Genomic DNA, 24,226 nt, shown 5'->3' with positions numbered 1-24,226 from the left:
AACAGGGTGACCGCTAAAAGCACTGAACCACCTCCCGTCACACCTCCATAGCCCATACTCGATAGTGCCCATCGTTGTACTTGAGTCTCATGAATGTTATTCGCCGGAGCAGAACTAGAAGATGGATGGTTGGATGGGTTCCTGTTGTGCTTCGAGGTCTCCATCTCATCATCCTTCTCCTTGGTGCCGCTCTCATCATCAGCATCATCACCCTTGCGTCTCCAAATAAACGTGACAAAGTCAAGGTCCGGAATGTATCCAGCCGGCTCCCTCCTGAACGTGAAAGCGTAGACCTTGAGCTTAACTAGCACATCTGCTGTAACAAAAGGCCAAGCGTCATTCTTGTCCTTAGACAAAATCTGAGAGTTGGTCATAGCCACGAGAATTCAGACTACACCACGGCGTCGCAGGCTAATGAGATCCATATCTAAGGTCTTGCCCAGGATGATGGCGCTCCCCACGGCTCCTGTACGGACATGCGTTGCGAGCGTCTCTGGCGATGGTGGCGTCGGTGGCGGTGTCTCGGCGCAGGGCGGCGGTGCTCAGGCCCCGGCGGAGGACCCGGCGGCTGGCTGGGCGGCGGCTCGCGCCCCAGTCCCCAGGCGGACGGCTGCGCCCCCCCTGGGCGCCGCCGGGTGGTCGGGAAGCCGCTTTTGGGCATTGGCGGAGGATGATTCGGACAGCGACGAGGAGGCGGAGTTAGGCGACGCGGTGGCGCCGGGGGCAGGTGGCCGTCCGGCCTGCTCCCTTGGCGACTTCGTGTCGCGGGCAGAGGAGCTCGGGGGCTCCCTCAAGGACGGGCGCCGTCGTGCGTTTGCGCCCGGAGGCCGTGGCTCGCGGCGGTTTGTTGCGGCTGCACCCAGAGCGGCTCGCCCAGTGTGGCGCCGCGAGGGTCGCGACAACCTTGCTGCGCCAGACGCGGGGCTGCTCCTGCAGCTCACGGCAGACCAGCTGTGTCCGGCGCCGGCGTCCCCCATGGCGGCGCCGGCGGCGCGGAGGACGCTGGGCGTGGTCAACCCTAGGGCGGGGGCGGACCAGCCAGTGGTCCAGTCGGGCCAGCCCACGCGGGTGGTGGACGGCCCAAATGCGGTGGTGGCGCGGGCTGGGGCCCAGTCCCCTGACGCGCGCGTGCTGCAGGGAAACGTTCCTGTCCCCAGGACCCAGCCCGACCCACAGGGGGCGATCCAGCCCAACCAGCCCAGCCCAGAGAGGCTAAATCCCTCGCTAGGTTTTCCAGCCACCGCTGCGGAGGTGCGGCGCTTCGGTCGTCTCGCCCGATTCCTCTCACCCACTCCACTCCCCTCCCCACTGCGGCGCACCTTTGCTGAAGTAGTGGCGATGGGCTCCAAGCAAGATCGTCGGGGGGAAAAGCCTCCCATGGAGCAGCCGTGGGACCGCAACCGTGGTCGCGCCGACGACGAGGGGGGTTGGGGACCACCGCCTGCATGGTGGCTCAAGGAACAGGAAAGGAAGAAAAAGAAGAAGGCGGAGCACAAGCAGCGCGGCCTCGAGCTCAAGCGCAAGGGGATGCAACCAGCGCCGGGCGGCGACCGGGGCGGCGACTCCCACGCGAAGAAGAAATCCAAGCCTGCGGGGGCGGCGGCCTCCAAGCTTCCCCTCCCGCCCAGAGCTGAGGTGCCGGGCTCATCCAAGGGCACGGAGGCGGAGCCAATCCCGATCGAGGAGGCCGACGGACCTGTATGCTTCCGATGCGGGCGCACGGGCCATTTTCAGAACTTCTGCACCTTCAAGCCTCTGTGCGTGGTGTGCACCAAGGAGGGGCACACGTCTGCGCAGTGCCCGACCCGGGGCAAGCCTCTGCTCCTCCAAACCATGGGACACGCCATCTTCGGCGAGGGCTTCTTCTGCCTCCAGTACCCGGATGTTTCGCGGGAGGAGCCGCAGATCCAGCTGGGGGCCAACGCGGCTGTGCTCTCCATGCCTTCCGGCGCGCTCACCCAAGAGATTCTACAAGTGGAGCTGCCACACCTCTTCGAGGGCGAATGGGACTGGCAGATCTCCGCAATGGAGGGAGGGGCGTTCTCAGTGGTCTTCCCTGATCCGGTGATGCTCCGGATGGCTACCAGGAGCGGCAAGCTGTTCCTCTCCCTCAACAACCTCATGGTGGACATCCGCGACGCGGTCCTCGACGCCCCCAAGGGAATGGCGATGCCAGAGGTGTGGGTCAAGTTGGGAGGAATCCCTCCCAAGCACCGGCGCTCTGACCTGCTCATGGCGGCCACCGCCATGCTTGGCCGTCCCCTGCAGGTGGATGAGGAGTCCCTCACTCGTCGGGGGCCAGTCCGTATACGTTTCGCATGCCACACCCCCCGCAAGCTGCGCGGTCTGGTCCAGATCTGGTTCAATGGCGAGGGCTTCAACATCACCATCGAGCCCGAACTTCCCCCAGAGCAACTCACGGCACCTGCCCTGCCTTCTCCACACCCGCCTTCTCCAACTGACCAAGACAGGGGTGTGGAGGGGCCCGACGGCAATCTGGGCGGCAACAAGGAGGCGGATGCAAGCATGGAGGATGATTCCATCGATACGACGGCTTGGGAGAAGCTGGGCATCTCTGACAAGGGCGGGGCGACAAACAGGGCACCGATGCCTCCGATGGAGCCGCCGCTGACAGGGGGGTCCATGGAGCTGGATCTCCCCATCCCCAACCAGTATGGCTCCAACCTGGGCTCAGTCACGTCCCCCCCGGTGCGGGCGGTGGCGGAGCCTGGTGCGGGCCAGATGGAGGAACCGCTAGGGGAGGCGCGCACTCCTATTGCGGTGTCCATGGAGTCGCAGCCGCTTGCCTCACGCTCTCCATCCCAAGGGGGGCGCAGCTCCAACAAGCTCGGGGCGGTGAAGCAGCTCAAGAAGGTGGCCGTGCGCAAGGTTAGCGCGGAGGCCGTTCGTGTGGCGGAGCTCCTGGGCGCGCCGGTGACCCCCCGGCAGGCGGTGATGGCGCTGGCTGTGCCCACCTCCGCTCCGATCGCGCTAGAGGCGGACAAGACGGTGCCTGTCCCGAAGGCCAAGCGTTCCAAGACCGTCGTGGACGGGCAGGTGGCTCATGTGCGGGTCAGCGCGTGGGCTAAGGGCGCTAAAGGAAACATGCCTTCGCTCCAACGCGCCCAACTCCTCCAAGCACAGAAGAATCTGGAAACCTCAGGTAATCCATTGCCCCGCTTCTCGATTTTGGATTCTTTCTCGGACGAGCACCTAGGCGAGGTGTTGGTGGAGAGTGGAGTTGAACCAATCGGGGAGGGCGGGGTTAGCGAGCTAATCTCGCTGGTGCGCGCTAAGGAACTAGCTCAGGCGGCACTCGCAGCGGCGGCTGCTCAACACGCGGAGCGTATGGCTGTCGAGGAGGATCCCTCGACGTCGCTAAGTCTCCGGCCCGAAGGGGAGACAGCAACAGGGTTTGCTGCTCCTCCCTCGCCTCGCTGCGGCAAGGCGAGGCGCGTGGCCAAGGCGATCACCTCTAGGGGGGTCCGCCTGCGAAACCGCGTCATCTAGATGCGGATGCTCATTTGGAACATCCGTGGCTTCGGCCACTCGGGGCGGCGCACCCAACTCCGCGACTACATCAGGAAAGAAGGGATAGATATAGTAGGGCTCCAGGAAACCATTAAAACTGATTTTCGTCACCAAGACCTCGTAGCCATAGACCCTTTGGAGCGTTCCATTTGGCAACATAGCCCGGCTAATGGGCATTCGGGTGGCATGCTGCTTGGCTTTTGCAGTGCCATATATGAGGTGCTGTCCTGGGAGGTAGGCACCTTCTTCATTGCAGCCAATATTCGCGTGAGAGCTTCGCTACGCGAGCTCGTGATCCTGCAAGTCTATGGACCAGCAGATCACTCACGTTCGGCAGAGTTTCTGGGAGAACTCGAAGCCAAGGTGCTGGCAGTCGCCGCATCCCAGGTCCCGCTCCTAGTGGGTGCAGATTTTAACCTCATCCGATCGAGCGCGGACAAAAACAATGACAACATCAACTGGTCAAGGGTGACCATGTTCAACAACGCAATTGCGTCAATGTCACTTAGGGAAGTGGCAAGGACGGGGGCAAGATACACTTGGACCAACAAACAACTAGCCCCGGTGAGATCCGTCTTGGATCGCGCCTTCATGTCTCCGGAATGGGAAGTGGTGTTCCCATTATGCTCGCTCCTTGCTGAAACAAGGATCGGCTCGGACCATGTTCCACTCATCTTATCTTCAGGGGAAGATAAGGTACGTCGCAGCCCGCGTTTCTTCTTCGAAACAACGTGGTTCGAGGCCCCTGATTTCGACAACATCTTTCGGGAAAGATGGTTGAGAAGTGTTCAAGCCACGGGCTAGCAGCGCGGCCCTATGGAGTTTTGGACAGCGGTGGGGGGACGCTTGCGTGCAAGCCTCAAGGGATGGGGCGCGAATCAGGGACGAGACGAGAAAGTTTTGAGGACGAGACTTCTCGATGAGATCGCAATCCTCGACACTCAAGCAGACTCGCGTCCATTCTCGGAGCAAGAATGGGCGCATCGATACGCCTTGGAAGGGCAAGTCGAGGAGTTGCTCCGATCCGAGGAGGAATACTGGAGGCGCCGAGGAGGACTTAAGTGGACGCTCAAGGGAGATGCGAACACTGGCTACTTCCACGCGTACGCGAATGGACGTTGCAGGAAATGCCTAATCCTGAGGCTGCAGACAGAGCAGGGGCTCCTTCTCCAGCAACCAGCGATTAGCAAACACATCTACGACTTTTACATAAGCCTGATGGGGACCGACGAGCCTCAGCGCGCCAGGCTGAGCGAGAACGCCTGGCTGCCAGCTCAAAAGGTCTTGGAGTCGAAGAACGAAGAGCTGGGGCTCGCGTTTCTCCCCAAGGAGATTGACGATGCTCTCCAAAGCATGAAAACTGACACGGCACCGGGGCCTGATGGGTGGCCGGTGGCGATGTTTAAACACTTTTGGCCACTGTTGCGCGAACCCATCTTCGCGTTTTGCAATGGCTTCATGCGCGGTTTTGTGGACATTGCTAGGTTAAACTTCGGAGTGCTCTCCCTAATTCCGAAAGTACCGGGTGCGGATAATATCCGCCAGTACAGACCAATAGCGCTCATTAATGTGCCTTTCAAAATATGTGCCAAGGGTTGTGCCACGCGGCTTACTCCGATCGCACACCGCACAATCAGCCGTTCCCAATCTGCCTTTATCCGCGGTAGGAACATTTTGGAGGGACCATTAGCGTTGCAAGAGACCCTCCACGAACTTAGGCGCACGCGCGAACCGGCGATTTTACTTAAATTAGACTTCGAAAAAGCTTACGACCGCGTCAACTGGGATTTCCTCAGACAAATCCTATTGAGCCGAGGCTTCTCGCCGGTGTGGGTGCACAGAATCATGCAGTTGGTCTCGGGTGGCCAAACTGCGGTCTCGGTGAACGGAGAGGTAGGGCACTTCTTCCGGAACAAGCGCGGCCTTCGCCAGGGTGATCCCATATCACCGCTCTTGTTCAACTTCGTGGCAGATGCACTTGCGACCTTGCTTCGGAAAGCAACGGAAGCAGGCCACATCAAAGGGGTGTTGGGGCACCTCATCCCAGGGGGGATATCGCACCTGCAATACGCTGACGACACGCTCCTGCTGTTCCAACCGGACCTGCACAGCGTGGCCACGATCAAAGCCCTGTTGATTAGCTTTGAACTTATGTCGGGGCTCAAGATCAACTTCCACAAATGCGAAGTGATGCCCATGGGACTCGAGCTGTCCGACAGTAGGCGCATCGCGGACCAGCTCAATTGCAAACTCGGCAAACTCCCTTTTACTTACCTTGGGCTCCCGTTGGATGCCAAACGCATCTCGATAGATGGCTGGGCGCCACTCTGGACCAAGGTGGGTGGGCGGGTCTGTCCGTGGAGGGGGAAGTTCCTCTCTTCTGCAGCCCGGCTAGTGCTCACAAACGCGAGCCTGTCCTCGCTGCCGCAGTTCGCAATGGGGCTGTTCCTCTTGGCCGAAGGGGTGCACGCCAAGATGGACACTCCAAGGTCCTGTTTCTTTTGGGAAGGTGCGGGACCCAAACGCAAGTACCATATGGTCAGATGGGACGCGGTGTGCAGACCCAAGGACCTAGGGGGGCTAGGGATCACAAACACACGGATCCTCAACATTGCACTCATGTGCAAATGGATCTGGAAGCTGTCGCAGGGGGCGACCGGTCTGTGGGTGGACATGCTGCGCAATAAATATTTCCCCAATGGGAACTTTTTCGAAGGCAGTACGCGGGGCTCTCCTTTCTGGAATGACCTCCAAGCGGTGCGCCCGGCCTTCGCCCTTGGCGCCAAGTTCGTCGTAGGGGACGGGCGCTCGGCCCGCTTCTGGCTTGACCTATGGCTGGGAGCGCAGCCCCTTTGGGCCCAATTTTAGGACTTGTATGTCCTAGCGGTCAACCCGGAGATGACGGTAGCGACGGCCCTAGCCTCGAACCCACCCGCGATCCACTTTCGTCGAGAGCTAACGGGCCTTGAACAAGCACGCTTTGAGGAGCTGCTGGGCCTGACTCAATCGGCGACGCTGTCCACTTCCGCGGACACGGTCACTTGGGCTCTCACCACGTCCGGAAAGTTCACGGTCAAATCCCTCTACCGCAGGCTATGCCAAGCTCAGGGACCGGCATTCCCAATGCCGACCGGTTTGTGGAACGCCCGTATTCCGCTTAAAGTCAAGGTGTTCTTCTGGCAACTTTTCCGCAATAGACTCCCCACATCGGCCAATGTTGCAAAGCGCAACGGCCCGTCATCCGGATTATGTGCCATTTGTAATACCATGGAAGATGCGAACTATGTGTTCTTCCGCTGCCCCCTTGCGCGCTTTGCCTGGAGCGCAGTCCGAGCTGCCACCAACACCAATTGGGACCCGCGATCGGCCGCTAACCTAGCGGCCATAGTTGCGTCGACGACGGGTGGCAGTAAACGCGTCCTTTGGAGTTGCCTCGGTGCCCTAGCCTGGGCAATGTGGCTTACAAGGAACAAAATTGCCATCGAGGGAATCTTCCCATCACACCCTGCTAATATTCTTTACAAATGCAACATTCTTATGCAGCAGTGGAGTCCGTTGGCGAAGCACAAGGATGCTGAGAAGATGAAGCAAGCTCAAGATCGTCTTCGCCAAGTCTACGTTTTGGCTAGGGAGCCGCCCGCCGCTTCTACGACGTGAAGTGGTTTCTTTTGTCTTGCGAGCGAGCCTGCGTGCTCTATGCTCTTTGGTCTTTGGCCTGTAATAGACTCGCTTTGATTACTTCTGGCCTCTGGCCTGTCTGCGACCTTGCTGTGCTTTCGTGCCAGCGTAACCTGAGCCTCCGCGCTCGTGACCTTGCTGTGCTTCGTGCCAGCGAAACCTGAGCCTCCGCGCTCGTGACGTTTGTCCTAGTCCTCGTCTGTAAACGCTGCCTAAGTTTGTGGGCTTTATTAAGTTAAAGCCGGACGCTTGTAGCGTCTCCGTTCTAAAAAGGTCTTGCCCATCAAAGTACCAACGGCCCATAGACCCCAAAAATGAGCACTGTATGAGGAACGCCCTCGACATGTAGCCAAATCTGCTGAAGCTCGAGCTTATGTGGGACCTCCTACGACCTCCATGGGGTGACAGTCATCTGGGCAATAATCGATGGGACGTTCATCTGAATTCCATCAACCCTATCCAAATGCTCGAAAGACGAAAAGCTAACAAGGTAAGCATCGGACCCGTGTTGAATAGCCTCCCACTTCCACTGATCATGTACTGGGCATCTCCTGGCAATCTGACTCTCGACGATGCTAGCCGTTACCATCAACCCACTCACCTGAACACGGGCGATCGGTGTCTGTGTCGGCGCCAAATGATCCTTCGCCACACTATCTAGCAACTGGGCAAAGTAAGTCTCCTCAGCACCAACTCCTGAGACAAAAGCATTGGGCTTGGGTTGTTTCAGAACAGGGCACCGCAACGTTGCATGAGCGATTTTGTCACAAATATAATAGTAATGCTGCACTGTGCAATCCTTCGCGACATGCATATCCACCGCACACTTCCAGTACCGGACCCCTTTCTTAGCATTGCTCTTTGGCACTGTAGGATCCCCCTCACATCGGAAACGCGAGCCCCCAGAGTAGGGACATCGACAGTAGTAGGCCCCTGTGGCACCTGAGTGTTCTGCGGCTGCACAACCTGCTGATATGACTGCACATACTGCTAGTGTATTGGTTGATGCGGTACATGTTGCTGAACCTGCATGTGCTGAGGGGTTGGGTGAAAACCATGTTGCAAAGCTCCCTCGGCAAACTGCTGTCGTTGCGGCTTCTTCTTCTTCTTCTTCTTCTCTTTGTGTTTCTGGACCGGTTGTGCCACAATACCACCCGGATGGAACTGTAGAGGGACGGACACCCCGGCCAGCGAAGTCCCATACATAGTGGCTGGCCCACCGGCGGCGGCCGGACAGTACGGCGAGGCGTAGTGCCCGGCCTGGCCATAGCCAGGGGCTGGTTCCCACCGCAATTGTAGACCGGCGCCGGTCCTCCTTGATGAAGAGGTGGACCGGAGAAGCCCGACGCCTGAGCCGGAGGGCGCGAGGGAGTGGAGGTCACCCCCACGACCGGAGGGGGCTGAGGGTTTGTCCTGGCGGCACCCCGCACCGAAGGAGGCACGCCCGCCATGGGGCGCTGATGCGCTGCCACGTAGGAACGGGCAACCCCGGCGCCGGGAGGTGGTGCTGGAGACGTATGCAGTGTCGGCGAGGGGAGTGAGATATTCGCGGCGACGATCGAAGCTCGAGGGACAGCAGACGACGACAACGACGCTGCAGCCGAAGGCATGGAGTTGATCGATCGCTGCTGCGTAGGGTGGTTATTCCAGAGAGCCCACATACGTCTTCTAAGAGACTAAGAAAAGCCCAAGAAAACCAACGTTGCATGCAAGGGCCCGTTCCCGAGGGCGCAATTGGAGGAGTTTTTTTTTGCGGGGAGCACAACTGGAGGAGTTTAGCTAAGCATTGCTTTAGTTTTTGGGACGCGTCTAGGGAGCAGCCGGGTGCTCCCTAGCGTTTCCTGGCAGCCACCCATAAAAGGTAATTTTCTGCCCCCCCCTGTCCAGGATAGGAAAGTACCTGGCCCCCGCTCCCGATTCCCGCAGCCACCCATCGAGCGGACAAATCACCTGGTCCTCCCCTTTGCCCGATCCCTCCCCCACCCCTGCGCATCTTCTTTTCTCCTTTCTCCTCACCTAACCCCTAGCCCCATCTTCTTCTCTCCCAAGCAAAGAAGGACAGCACGCCCCTTCCCCTCACCACTTCCAGATCCAAGAAAACCTTCATAGCCCTCCAATGGCGGCTCCATTGATGTTTCTTCTCTAGGCGCCTGGTTCCTGATTGCCTTGCAAAAAGGCAAAAAAAACAAGGCAAAAAGGTCAGATTAGCTCATCTTCCAGAGCCCCCTCCTCTTTCCCCACGATTTGTACAAGGCTTCAGATGTGCAAAATATTGTGTAAAAAAGATGTGATGTTAAGCATGTTTAGTCTGCTGTTTGGGCAAGTTTCAGCCCCCTGATTTGGGCAAATTTAGTCTGATGTTAAGCATCATATTTCTTCCCAGTTTTCAAAATCTATTTGCAAATCTGTTGCATATGAACACATTTATAAATCTGTAGGCAAGTGCTGATAGTAAATGCTGACAAAAATATTAGGAAAATATAATGCCTTAAGCAAGAAAAACAACTGAGCAAAAAACAGTACTTATAAGAGGATGAGAAACAAACAGATCATGATCTTTCTGACGTGTTCCGGTTCTATTAATTGGTTAAAACAGTGCAAAAATAAACATTCTGTTTGAGCAAAAACAGTGCTATAATGAGGCAACTAAGTATATGTCTGCACAAAACTTTGAAAACTTATGCCATGGCAAAACATGAACACTTTTGAAACTTATAAGACAATGAATACTGACATCACTATGGCTTATTGGAGCAACTTACATTATAGGATTAAGCAAAAAAGCATAATGATGTCAAGGCAACTCTTGAAGAAACTAGAAAAAGATTCCTCTTGGACATTTGTTTCCATTATTCCTTGGTTACGATAGTGAAAACACACTAGAAGAAATAAATGTAACTGAAATTGCAACTAAAAAACAAGAGACAGTTGCCTAGTACAATTTACCTTTGTTGTATCATATTATTCACCATGATCCAAGAAAAGTTGGAAAGTTGCCAGGATACAGTGGCAAAATTATTAGTATTTCATCCTGCAAAAGAAGGAAAAAGCCAACAACAAAATCCATATACCAACAACTATCTCAACTGCGAAACATTACTTCAAAACATACTGAGCATATCCAAAAACACACAAACTTGCTGCTGTAAAAGATGAAACCTAAAAATGTCAACTTAAGTTCTTTCTAACACACAAACATAAGTACTGAAAGCAGAAATAGTCTGAATATAAAAGAGCAATCATGCCCATAATTCTAACTTAAGTTTTTCCTAACACTAAACATGCTCTAATCTCTCTGAATTGGGAGTGAATTCCATTCTGAAGACACTTCAAAGTAGCACTTCTATGGCAGTATGCTTGCTTCCCCAAAATCAAATGTTGCCTGCGTTTAAAGAAAAACAAAATAAGAAAATATATTATGAAACACAAAAAACAAAAAGCCTATGTTATGTTTATATGTACAAACATGGTTCATTCAGGCAAGCTCCATGCATATCCTGAAAATAATATATTGCCTGACATATATAGTTTGACTTGCCTGATTATATGGTTTGGGTTGCCTAATAGTGCACTTTGAATTGCCTGGTTATGTTCAACTTCTATCTTGTGAATCTGGTGTGCTTGCATTGCTGTGTTGTTTCCTTGCCTGAGTTTAGTGTGGTACTAGCTTGCCTCAACAACGTAAAAATTGCTTTGGTGGGTGGGTGAGCTATTGGCTTGCCTGTATTTACTGTGCTACTTGCTTCCATCCCTCTGTTGACTTGCTTCACTTTTTCCCATATTCTCAATAAATAAAACAGGTTGACAATGATTGACCTGAATGAAGAACCAGCTGAAAATAATGATGATCCATTGTACTGTACATAACATGCTACTGGAAATGCAGAATTTGTGGCGGAATCACCTAATCCCCCTATCATCCAAAGAGTCGATGGTGCTGCTACAGAAGCAATGGAGACAGATGGGCAGTCAAGTCATGGGGGCCGTGCTCCGGGCAGTACACAAATACCTGCAGCTATAGCAGCTGGGAGTGATGCTCATACCCTTGATGTCACAGGTGCTGCAGGTGATTGTTGGGGAACGTTGCAGAAAACAAAAAATTTCCTACGGTTTCACCAAGATCCATCTAGGAGTTCATCTAGCAACGAGCGATTGGATTGCATCTACATACCTTTGTAGATCACGTGCGGAAGCGTTCAAAGAACGGGGATGAGGAAGGCGTACTCGACGTGATCCAAATCACCGGAGATCCTAGCGCCGAACGGACGGCACCTCCGTGTTCAACACACGTACGGTCAGCGTGACGTCTCCTTCTTCTTGATCCAGCAAGAGGGAAGGAGAGGTTGAGGAAGATGGCTCCAGCAGCAGCACGACGGCGTGGTGGTGATGGAGCTGCAGTACTCCGTCAAGGCTTCGCCAAGCGCTATGGAGGAGGAGGAGGTGTTGGAGAGGGAGAAGGAGGCAACCAAAGTCGTGGATGAAAAGCCCTCCTTCCCCACTATATATAGGAGGGCCAAGGGGGGGCGCCGGCCCTAGGAGATCCAATCTCCTAGGGGGGCGGCGGCCAAGGGAGGTTTCCCTCCCCCCCAAGGCACCTAGGAGGTGCCTTCCCCTCCTAGGACTCTTCCCCCTTGAAACCCTAGGCGCATGGGCCTCTTGGGGCTGGTTCCCTTGGCCCATGTAGGCCAAGGCGCACCCCCTACAGCCCATGTGGCCCCCCCAGGACAGGTGGCCCCACCCGGTGGACCCCCGGGACCCTTCCGGTGGTCCCGGTACAATACCGATGACCCCGAAACTTGTCCCGATGGCCGAAACAGGACTTCCCATATATAAATCTTTACCTCCGGACCATTCCGGAACTCCTCGTGACGTCCGGGATCTCATCCAGGACTCCGAACAACATTCGGGTTACTGCATATACATATCCCTACAACCCTAGCGTCACCGAACCTTAAGTGTGTAGACCCTACGGGTTTGGGAGACATGTAGACATGACCGAGACGACTCTCCGGTCAATAACCAACAGCGGGATCTGGATACCCATGTTGGCTCCCACATGCTCCACGATGATCTCATCGGATGAACCACGATGTCGAGGATTCAATCAACCCCGTATGCAATTCCCTTTGTCAATCGGTATGTTACTTGCCCGAGATTTGATCGTCGGTATCCCAATACCTCGTTCAATCTCGTTACCGGCAAGTCACTTTACTCGTACCGTAATGCATGATCCCGTGACCAGACACTTGGTCACTTTGAGCTCATTATGATGATGCATTACCGAGTGGGCCCAGTGATACCTCTCCGTCATACGGAGTGACAAATCCCAGTCTTGATCCTTGTCAACCCAACAGACACTTTTGGAGATACCCGTAGTATACCTTTATAGTCACCCAGTTACGTTGTGACGTTTGGTACACCCAAAGCACTCCTACGGTATCCGGGAGTTACACGATCTCATGGTCTAAGGAAAGGATACTTGACATTGGAAAAACTCTAGCAAACGAACTACACGATCTTTATGCTATGTTTAGGATTGGGTCTTGTCCATCACATCATTCTCCTAATGATGTGATCTCATTATCAATGACATCCAATGCCCATAGTCAGGAAACCATGACTATCTGTTGATCAACGAGCTAGTCAACTAGAGGCTTACTAGGGACATGTTGGTGTCTATTATTCACACATGTATTACGATTTCCGGATAATACAATTATAGCATGAATAAAGACAATTATCATGAACAAGGAAATATAATAATAATGCTTTTATTATTGCCTCTAGGGCATATTTCCAACAGTCTCCCACTTGCACTAGAGTCAATAATCTAGTTACATTGTGATGAATCGAACACCCATGGAATTCTGGTGTTGATCATGTTTTTCCCTAGGGAGAGGTTTAGTCAACGGATCTGCTATATTCAGGTCCGTATGCACTTTACAAATCTCTATGTCTCCATCTTGAACATTTTCACGAATGGAGTTGAAGCGACGCTTGATGTGCCTTGTCTTCTTGTGAAACCTGGGCTCCTTGGCAAGTGCAATGGCTCCAGTGTTGTCACAGAAGAGTTTGATTGGCCCCGACGCATTGAGTATGACTCCTAGGTCGGTGATGAACTCCTTCACCCATATTGCTTCATGTGCTGCCTCCGAGGCTGCCATGTACTCCGCTTCACATGTAGATCCCGCCACGACGCTCTGCTTGCAACTGCACCAGCTTACTTCCCCACCATTCAAAATATACACGTATCTGGTTTGTGACTTAGAGTCATCCGGATCTATGTCGAAGCTAGCGTCGACGTAACCCTTTACGACGAGCTCTTCGTCACCTCCATAAACGAGAAACATTTCCTTAGTCCTTTTCAGGTACTTCAGGATATTCTTGACAGCTGTCCAGTGTTCCTTGCCGGGATTACTTTGGTACCTTCCTACCAAACTTACGGCAAGGTTTACATCAGGTCTGGTACACAGCATGGCATACATAATAGAACCTATGGCTGAGGCATAGGGGATGACACTCATCTCTTCTATATCTTCTGCCGTGGTCAAACATTGAGCTGAGCTCAATTTCATACCTTGTAACACAGGCAAGAACCCCTTCTTAGATTGATCCATATTGAACTTCTTCAACATCTTATCAAGGTATGTGCTTTGTGAAAGACCTATGAGGCATCTTGATCTATCTCTATAGATCTTGATGCCTAATATATAAGCAGCTTCACCAAGGTCCTTCATTGAAAAACTCTTATTCAAGTAGGCCTTGATGCTGTCCAAGAGTTCTATATCATTTCCCATCAAAAGTATGTCATCTACATATAGTATGAGAAATGCTACAGAGCTCCCACTCACTTTCTTGTAAACGCAGGCTTCTCCATAAGTCTGCGTAAACCCAAACACTTTGATCATCTAAACAAAGCGAATGTTCCAACTCCGAGATGCTTGTACCAGCCCATAAATCGAGCATTGGAGCTTGCACACCTTGTTAGCATTCTTAGGATCGACAAAACCTTCCGGCTGCATCATATACAATTCTTCCTTAAGGAAACCATTAAGGAATGCCGTTTTGACGTCCATTTGCCATATTTCATAATCGTAGAATGCGGCAATTGCTAACATGATTCGGACGGACTTCAGCTTCGCCACCGATGAGAAAGTCTCATCGTAGTCAACCCCTTGAACTTGTCGATAACCCTTAGCGACAAGCCTAGCTTTATAGATGGTCACATTACCATCCGCGTCTGTCTTCTTCTTAAAGATCCATTTATTTTCTATGGCTCGCCGTTCAACGGGCAAGTCAGTCAAAGTCCATACTTCGTTTTCATACATGGATCCTATCTCGGATTTCATGGCTTCTAGCCATTTGTCGGAATCCGGGCCCGCCATCGCTTCTTCATAGTTCGAAGGTTCACCGTTCTCTAACAACATGATTTCCAAGACAGGGTTGCCGTACCACTCTGGTGCAGAACGTGTCCTTGTGGACCTTCGAATTTCAGTAGGAGCTTGATCAGAAGTATCTTGATCATCATCAATAACTTCCTCTCTAGTTGGTGCAGGCACTTCAGGAACATTTTCTTGAGTTGTGCCATTTTCCGGTTCAAGAGGTAACACTTCATCAAGTTCTACTTTCCTCCCACTTACTTCTTTCGAGAGAAACTCTTTCTCTAGAAAGAATCCATTCTTGGCAACAAAGATCTTGCCTTCGGATCTGAGGTAGAAGGTATACCCAACAATTTCTTTAGGGTATCCTATGAAGACGCATTTTTCCGACTTGGGTTCGAGCTTTTCAGGTTGAAGTTTCTTGACATAAGCATCGCATCCCCAAACTTTTAGAAACGACAGCTTAGGTTTCTTCCCAAACCATAATTCATACGGTGTCGTCTCAACGGATTTCGACGGAGCCCTATTTAAAGTGAATGCGGCAGTCTCTAAAGCATAGCCCCAAAAAGATAGCGGTAAATCGGTAAGAGACATCATAGATCGAACCATATCTAATAGAGTGCGATTACGACGTTCGGACACACCATTACGCTAAGGTGTTCCAGGCGGCGTGAGTTGTGAAACTATTCCACATTTTCTTAAGTGTGTGCCAAATTCGTGACTCAAGTATTCTCCTCCACGATCTGATCGTAGAAACTTGATTTTCCTGTCATGTTGATTCTCAACTTCACTCTGAAATTCCTTGAACTTTTCAGAGGTTTCAGACTTGTGTTTCATTAAGTAGATATACCCATATCTACTCAAATCATCAGTGAGGGTGCGAACATAACGATAGCCACCGCGAGCCTCAACACTCATTGGACCGCACACATCAGTATGTATGATTTCCAATAAGTTGGTTGCTCGCTCCATTGTTCCTGAGAACGGAGTCTTGGTCATTTTACCCATGAGGCATGGTTCGCACGTGTCAAATGATTCATAATCAAGAGACTCTAAAAGTCCATCTGCATGGAGCTTCTTCATGCGTTTGACACCTATGTGACCAAGGCGGCAGTGCCACAAGTATGTGGGACTATCATTATCAACCTTACATCTTTTGGTACTCACGCTATGAATATGTGTAGCATTACGCTCAAGATTCATTAAGAATAAACCATTCACCATAGGAGCATGACCATGAAACATATCACTCATATAAATGGAACAACCATTATTCTCGGATTTAAATGAGTAGCCATCTTGAATTAAACGAGATCCTGATACAATGTTCATGCTCAAAGCTGGCACTAAATAACAATTATTGAGGTTTAGAACTAATCCCGTAGGTAAATGTAGAGGTAGCGTGCCGACGGCGATCACATCGACCTTGGAACCATTCCCGACGCGCATCGTCACCTCGTCCTTCGCCAGTCTCCGCTTATTCCGCAGCTCCTGCTTTGAGTTACAAATGTGAGCAACTGCACCGGTATCAAATACCCAAGAGCTACTACGAGTACTGGTAAGGTACACATCAATTACATGTATATCACATATACCTTTTGTTTTGCCGGCCTTCTTGTCCGCTAAGTATTTGGGGCAGTTCCGCTTCCAGTGACCACTTCCCTTGCAATAAAAGCACTCAGTCTCGGGCTTGGGTCCATTCTTTGGCTTCTTCCCGGCAGCTTTCTTGCCAGGCGCGGCAACTTCCTTGCCGTCCTTCTTGGAGTTCTTTTTACCCTTGCCCTTCTTGAACTTAGTGGTTTTATTTACCATCAACACTTGATGTTCTTTCTTGACTTCTACCTCTGCTGATTTCAGCATTGCAAATACTTCAGGAATGGTCTTTTCCATCCCCTGCATATTGAAGTTCATCACAAAGCTCTTGCAGCTTGGTGGAAGCGACTGGAGGATTCTGTCAATGACCGCGTCATTCGGGAGATTAACTCCCAGCTGAGTCAAGCGGTTATGTAAACCAGACATAGTGAGTATGTGCTCACTGACAGAACTATTTTCCTCCATCTTACAGCTGAAGAACTTGTCGGAGACCTCATATCTCTCGATTCGGGCATGAGCTTGAAAAACCATTTTCAGCTCTTCGAACATCTCATATGCTCCATGTCTCTCAAAACGCTTTTGGAGCCCCGGCTCTAAGCTGTAAAGCATGCCGCACTGAACGAGGGAGTAGTCATCAGCACGTGTCTGCCAAGCGTTCATAACGTCTTGGTTCTGTGGGACGGGTGGATCACCTAGCGGTGCTTGTATGACATAATCTTTCTTGGCAGCTATGAGGATGATCCTCAGGTTCCGGACCCAGTCCGTGTAGTTGCTACCATCGTCTTTCAGCTTGGTTTTCTCTAGGAACGCGTTGAAGTTGAGGACTACGTTGGCCATTTGATCTACAAGACATATTGTAAAGATTTTAGACTAAGTTCATGAAAATTAAGTTCATGTAATCAAATTATTCAATGAACTCCCACTTAGATAGACATCCCTCTTCTAGTCATCTAAGTATAACATGATCCGAGTTAACTAGGCCGTGTCCGATCATCACGTGAGACGGACTAGTCAACGTCGGTGAACATCTTCATGTTGATCGTATCTTCTATACGACTCATGCTCGACCTTTCGGTCTTCTGTGTTCCGAGGCCATGTCTGTACATGCTAGGCTCGTCAAGTCAACCTAAGTGTTTTGCATGTGTAAATCTGTCTTACACCCGTTGTATGTGAACGTTAGAATCTATCACACCCGATCATCATGTGGTGCTTCGAAACAACGAACTGTCGCAACGGTGCACAGTTAGGGGGAACACTTTCTTGAAATTATTATGAGGGATCATCTTATTTACTACCGTTGTTCTAAGCAAACAAGATGAAAAACATGATAAACATCATATGCAATCAAATAATAATAGTGACATGATATGGCCAATATCACACAGCTCCTTTGATCTCCATCTTGGGGCTCCATGATCATCTTGTCACCGGCATGACACCATGATCTCCATCATCATGATCTCCATCATTGTCTCTCCATGAAGTTGCTCGCCAACTATTACTTCTACTACTATGGATAACGCGTTTAGCAATAAAGTAAAGTAATTTACATGGCGTTTCTCAATGACACGCAGGTCATACAAAAAATAAAGACAACTCCTATGGCTCCTGCCGGTTGTCATACTCATCGACATGCAAGTCGTGATTCCTATTACAATAGCATGAACATCTCATACATCACATATAGATCATTCATCATTCATCACAACTTTGGCCATATCATATCACAAAGCACTTGCTGTAAAAACAAGTTAGACGTCCTCTAATTGTTGTTGCAAGTTTTACGTGGCTGAAGTAGGGTTCTAGCAAGGACGTTTTCTTACCTATGTGAAAGCCACAACGTGATTTGTCAACTTCTATTTACCCTTCATAAGGACCCTTTTCATCGAATCCGCTCCAACTAAAGTGGGAGAGACAGACACCCGCCAGCCACCTTATGCAACTTGTGCATGTTTGTCGGTGGAACCGGTCTCACGTAAGCGTATGTGTAAGGTTGGTCCGGGCCGCTTCATCCCACAATACCGTTGAAGCAAGATAAGACTAGTAGCGGCAAGAAAGTTAACAACATCTACGCCCACAACAAATTGTGTTCTACTCGCGCAAGAAGAACTACGCATAGACCTAGCTCATGATGCCACTGTTGGGGAATGTTGCAGAAAACAAAATTTTTCCTACGGTTTCACCAAGATCCATCTAGGAGTTCATCTAGCAATGAGCGATCGGATTACACCCGTTGTATGGGCAGCCCTTTCACCATTCCACTAAGGCCCATGAAGGCCCATATGGCTCCCGGGGGGTTCCGGTAACCTCCCGGTAACCCGGTAAAATCCCGATTTCACCCGAAACTCTTCCGATGTCCAAACATAGGCTTCCAATATATCAATCTTTACGTCTCGACCATTTCGAGACTCCTCGTCATGTCTGTGATCACATCCGGGACTCCGAACAACCTTCGGTACATCAAAATGCATAAACTCATAATGTAACTGTCATCATAACCTTAAGCGTGCGGACCCTACGGGTTCGAGAACAATGTAGACATGACCGAGACACGTCTCCGGTCAATAACCAATAGCGGGACCTGGATGCCCATATTGGCTCCTACATATTCTACGAAGATCTTTATCGGTCAGACCGCATAACAACATACGTTGTTCCCTTTGTCATCGGTATGTTACTTGCCCGAGATTCGATCGTCGGTATCCAATACCTAGTTCAATCTCGTTACCGGCAAGTCTCTTTACTCGTTCCGTAATACATCATCTCACAACTAACATATTAGTTGTAATGCTTGCAAGGCTTATGTGATGTGTATTACCGAGAGGGCCCAGAGATACCTCTCCGACAATCGGAGTGACAAATCCTAATCTCGAAATACGCCAACCCAACATCTACCTTTGGAGACACCTGTAATGCTCCTTTATAATCACCCAGTTACGTTGTGACGTTTGGTAGCACCCAAAGTGTTCCTCCGGCAAATGGGAGTTGCATAATCTCATAGTCATAGGAACATGTATAAGTCATGAAGAAAGCAATAGCAACATACTAAACGATCGGGTGCTAAGCTAATGGAATGGGTCATGTCAATCAGATCATTCAACTAATGATGTGACCTCGTTAATCAAATAACAACTCATTTGTTCATGGTCAGGAAACATAACCATCTTTGATTAATGAGCTAGTCAACTAGAGGCATACTGGTGACACTTTGTTTGTCTATGTATTCACACATGTATTATGTTTCCGGTTAATACAATTCTAGCATGAATAATAAACATTTATCATGATTATAAGGAAATAAATAATAACTTTATTATTGCCTCTAGGGCATATTTCCTTCAGTCTCCCACTTGCACTAGAGTCAATAATCTAGATTACACTGTAATGATTCTAACACCCATGGAGCCTTGGTGCTGATCATGTTTTGCTCGTGGAAGAGGCTTAGTCAACGGGTCTGCAACATTCAGATCCGTATGTATCTTGCAAATCTCTATGTCTCCCACCTGGACTAGATCCCGGATGGAATTGAAGCGTCTCTTGATGTGTTTGGTCCTTCTGTGAAATCTGGATTCCTTTGCCAAGGCAATTGCACCAGTATTGTCACAAAAGATTTTCATTGGACCCGATGCATTAGGTATGACACCTAGATCGGTTATGAACTCCTTCATCCAGACTCCTTCGTTTGCTACTTCCGAAGCAGCTATGTACTCCGCTTCACATGTAGATCCCGCTACGACGCTTTGTTTAGAACTGCACCAACTGACAGCTCCACCGTTTAATGTAAACACGTATCCGGTTTGCGATTTAGAATCGTCCGGATCAGTGTCAAAGCTTGCATCAACGTAACCTTTTACGGTGAGCTCTTTGTCACCTCCATATACGAGAAACATATCCTTAGTCCTTTTCAGGTATTTCAGGATGTTCTTGACCGCTGTCCAGTGATCCATTCCTGGATTACTTTGGTACCTCCCTGCTAAACTTATAGCAAGGCACACATCAGGTCTGGTACACAGCATTGCATACATGATAGATCCTATGGCTGATGCATAGGGAACATCTTTCATATTCTCTCTACCTTCTGCAGTGGTCGGGCATTGAGTCTTACTCAACTTCACACCTTGTAACACAGGCAAGAACCCTTTCTGTGCTTGATCCATTTTGAACTTTTTCAAAATTTTGTCAAGGTATGTGCTTTGTGAAAGTCCAATTAAGCGTCTTGATCTATCTCTATAGATCTTAATGCCTAATATGTAAGCAGCTTCACCGAGGTCTTTCATTGAAAAACTTTTATTCAAGTATCCCTTTATGCTATCCAGAAATTCTATATCATTTCCAATCAGCAATATGTCATCCACATATAATATCAGAAATGCTACAGAGCTCCCACTCACTTTCTTGTAAATACAGGCTTCTCCGAAAGTCTGTATAAAACCAAATGCTTTGATCACACTATCAAAATGTTTATTCCAACTCCGAGAGGCTTGCACCAGTCCATAAATGGATTGCTGGAGCTTGCACACTTTGTTAGCTCCCTTTGGATCGACAAAACCTTCCGCTTGCATCATATACAACTCTTCTTCCAGAAATCCATTCAGGAATGCAGTTTTGACATCCATCTGCCAAATTTCATAATCATAAAATGCGGCAATCGCTAACATGATTCGGACAGACTTAAGCATCGCTACGGGTGAGAAAGTCTCATCGTAGTCAACCCCTTGAACTTGTCGAAAACCTTTCGCGACAAGTCGAGCTTTGTAGACAGTAACATTACCGTCAGCGTCAGTCTTCTTCTTGAAGATCCATTTATTCTCAATTGCTTGCCGATCATCGGGCAAGTCAACCAAAGTCCATACTTTGTTCTCATACATGGATCCCATCTCAGATTTCATGGCTTCAAGCCACTTTGCGGAATCTGGGCTCACCATTGCTTCTTCATAGTTCGTAGGTTCATCATGATCTAATAGCATGACTTCCAGAACAGGATTACCGTACCACTCTGGTGCGGATCTTACTCTGGTTGATCTATGAGGTTCAGTAGTATATTGATCTGAAGTTTCATGATCATTATCATTGGCTTCCTCACTAACTGGTGTAGGTGTCACTGAAACAGTTTTCTGTGATGTACTACTTTCCAGTAAGGGAGCAGGTACAGTTACCTCATCAAGTTCTACTTTCCTCCCACTCACTTCTTTCGAAAGAAACTCCTTCTCTAGAAAGGATCCATTCTTGGCAACGAATGTCTTGCCTTCGGATCTGTGATAGAAGGTGTACCCAACAGTTTCCTTTGGGTATCCTATGAAGACACATTTCTCCGATTTGGGTTCGAGCTTATCAGGTTGAAGCTTTTTCACATAAGCATCGCAGCCCCAAACTTTAAGAAACGACAACTTTGGTTTCTTGCCAAACCACGGTTCATAAGGCGTCGTCTCAACGGATTTTGATGGTGCCCTATTTAACGTGAATCAGCCGTCTCTAGAGCATAACCCCAAAACGATAGCGGTAAATCAGTAAGAGACATCATAGATCGCACCATATCTAGTAAAGTACGATTACGACGTTCGGACACACCATTACGCTGTGGTGTTCCGGGTGGCGTGAGTTGCGAAACTATTCCACAGTTTTTCAAATGTACACCAAACTCGTAACTCAAATATTCTCCTCCACGATCAGATCGTAGAAACTTTATTTTCTTGTTACGATGATTTTCAACTTCACTCTGAAATTCTTTGAACTTTTCAAATGTTTCAGACTTATGTTTCATTAAGTAGATATATCCATATCTGCTTAAATCATCTGTGAAGGTGAGAAAATAACGATATCCGCCACGAGCCTCAATATTCATCGGACCACATACCTCGGTATGTATGATTTCCAACAAATCTGTTGCTCTCTCCATAGTACCGGAGAATGGTGTTTTAGTCATCTTGCCCATGAGGCACGGTTCGCAAGTACCAAGTGATTCATAATCAAGTGGTTCCAAAAGTCCATCAGTATGGAGTTTCTTCATGCGCTTTACACCGATATGACCTAAACGATAGTGCCACAAATAAGTTGCACTTTCATTATCAACTCTGCATCTTTTGGCTTCAACATTATGAATATGTGTATTACTACTATCGAGATTCAACAAGAATAGACCACTCTTCAAGGGTGCATGACCATAAAAGATATTACTCATATAAATAGAACAACCATTATTCTCTGATTTAAATGAATAACCGTCTCGCATTAAACAAGATCCAGATATAATGTTCATGCTCAACGCTGGCACCAAATAACAATTATTTAGGTCTAATATTAATCCCGAAGGTAGATGTAGACGTAGCGTGCCGACCGCGATCACATCAACTTTGGAACCGTTTCCCACGCGCATCGTCACCTCGTCCTTTGCCAGTGCCCGCTTATTCCGTAGTCCCTGTTTCGAGTTGCAAATATTAGCAACAGAACCAGTATCAAATACCCAGGTGCTACTGCGAGCTCTAGTAAGGTACACATCAATAACATGTATATCATATATACCTTTGTTCACCTTGCCATCCTTCTTATCTGCCAAATACTTGGGGCAGTTCCGCTTCCAGTGACCAGTCTGCTTGCAGTAGAAGCACTCAGTTTCAGGCTTAGGTCTAGACTTGGGTTTCTTCTCCTGAGCAGCAACTTGCTTGCCGTTCTTCTTGAAGTTTCCCTTCTTCTTCCCTTTGCCCTTCTTCTTGAAACTAGTGGTTTTGTTAACCATCAACACTTGATGTTCCTTCTTGATTTCTACCTCCGCAGCTTTCAGCATTGCGAAGAGCTCGGGAATAGTCTTGTTCATCCCTTGCATATTATAGTTCATCATGAAGCTTTTGTAGCTTGGTGGCAGCGATTGGAGAATTCTGTCAATGACGCAATCATCCGGAAGATTAACTCCCAATTGAATCAAGTGATTATTATACCCAGACATTTTGAGTATATGCTCACTGACAGAACTGTTCTCCTCCATCTTGCAGCTATAGAACTTATTGGAGACTACATATCTCTCAATTCGGGCATTTGCTTGAAATATTAACTTCAACTCCTGGAACATCTCATATGCTCCATGACGTTCAAAACGTCGTTGAAGTCCCGATTCTAAGCCGTAAAGCATGGCACACTGAACTATCGAGTAGTCATCTGCTTTGCTCTGCCAGACGTTCATAACATCTGGTGTTGCTCCAGCAGCAGGCCTGGCACCCAGCGGTGCTTCCAGGACGTAATTCTTCTGAGCAGCAATGAGGATAATCCTCAAGTTACGGACCCAGTCCGTGTAATTGCTACCATCATCTTTCAACTTTGCTTTCTCAAGGAACGCATTAAAATTCAACGGAACAACAGCACGAGCCATCTATCTACAATCAACATAAACAAGCAAGATACTATCAGGGACTAAGTTCATGATAAATTAAAGTTCAGTTAATCATATTACTAAAGAACTCCCACTTAGATAGACATCCCTCTAATCTTCTAAGTGATTACGTGATCCAAATCAACTAAACCATAACCGATCATCACGTGAGATGGAGTAGTTTTCAATGGTGAACATCGTTTATGTTGATCATATCTACTATATGATTCACGCTCGACCTTTCGGTCTCCGTGTTCCGAGGCCATATCTGCATATGCTAGGCTCGTCAAGTTTAACCTGAGTATTCTGCATGTGCAAAACTGGCTTACACCCGTTGTAGATGGACGTAGAGCTTATCACACCCGATCATCACGTGGTGTCTGGGCACGACGAACTTTGGCAACGGTGCATACTCAGGGAGAACACTTCTTGATAATTTAGTGAGAGATCATCTTATAATGCTACCGTCAATCAAAGCAAGATAAGATGCATAAAAAGATAAACATCACATGCAATCAATATAAGTGATATGATATGGCCATCATCATCTTGTGCTTGTGATCTCCATCTCCGAAGCACCGTCAAGATCACCATCGTCACCGGCGCGACACCTTGATCTCCATCGTAGCATCATTGTCGTCTCGCCAATCTTATGCTTCCACGACTATCACTACCGTTTAGTAAT

At 49.3% G+C, this 24,226-nt stretch overlaps 1 protein-coding gene across 1 annotated transcript; it reads left to right on the top strand.

Moving 5' to 3' along the window:
• Positions 1 to 3,510: 3,510 nt before the first annotated feature.
• Positions 3,511 to 4,335, top strand: LOC147982658 (uncharacterized). Its single transcript, XM_087539617.1, has one exon. The coding sequence runs from the start codon at positions 3,511 to 3,513 to the stop codon at positions 4,333 to 4,335; it is 825 nt and encodes a 274-aa protein (XP_087395743.1).
• The last annotated feature ends 19,891 nt before the right edge of the window (positions 4,336 to 24,226 follow it).

This window comes from Triticum urartu, chromosome 2A, assembly GCF_056163025.1.
Source record: "Triticum urartu cultivar PI428250 chromosome 2A, HENAU_Tu73, whole genome shotgun sequence".
Taxonomy (NCBI): domain Eukaryota; kingdom Viridiplantae; phylum Streptophyta; class Magnoliopsida; order Poales; family Poaceae; genus Triticum; species Triticum urartu.
This window is presented reverse-complemented; position numbering and strand designations above follow the sequence as displayed.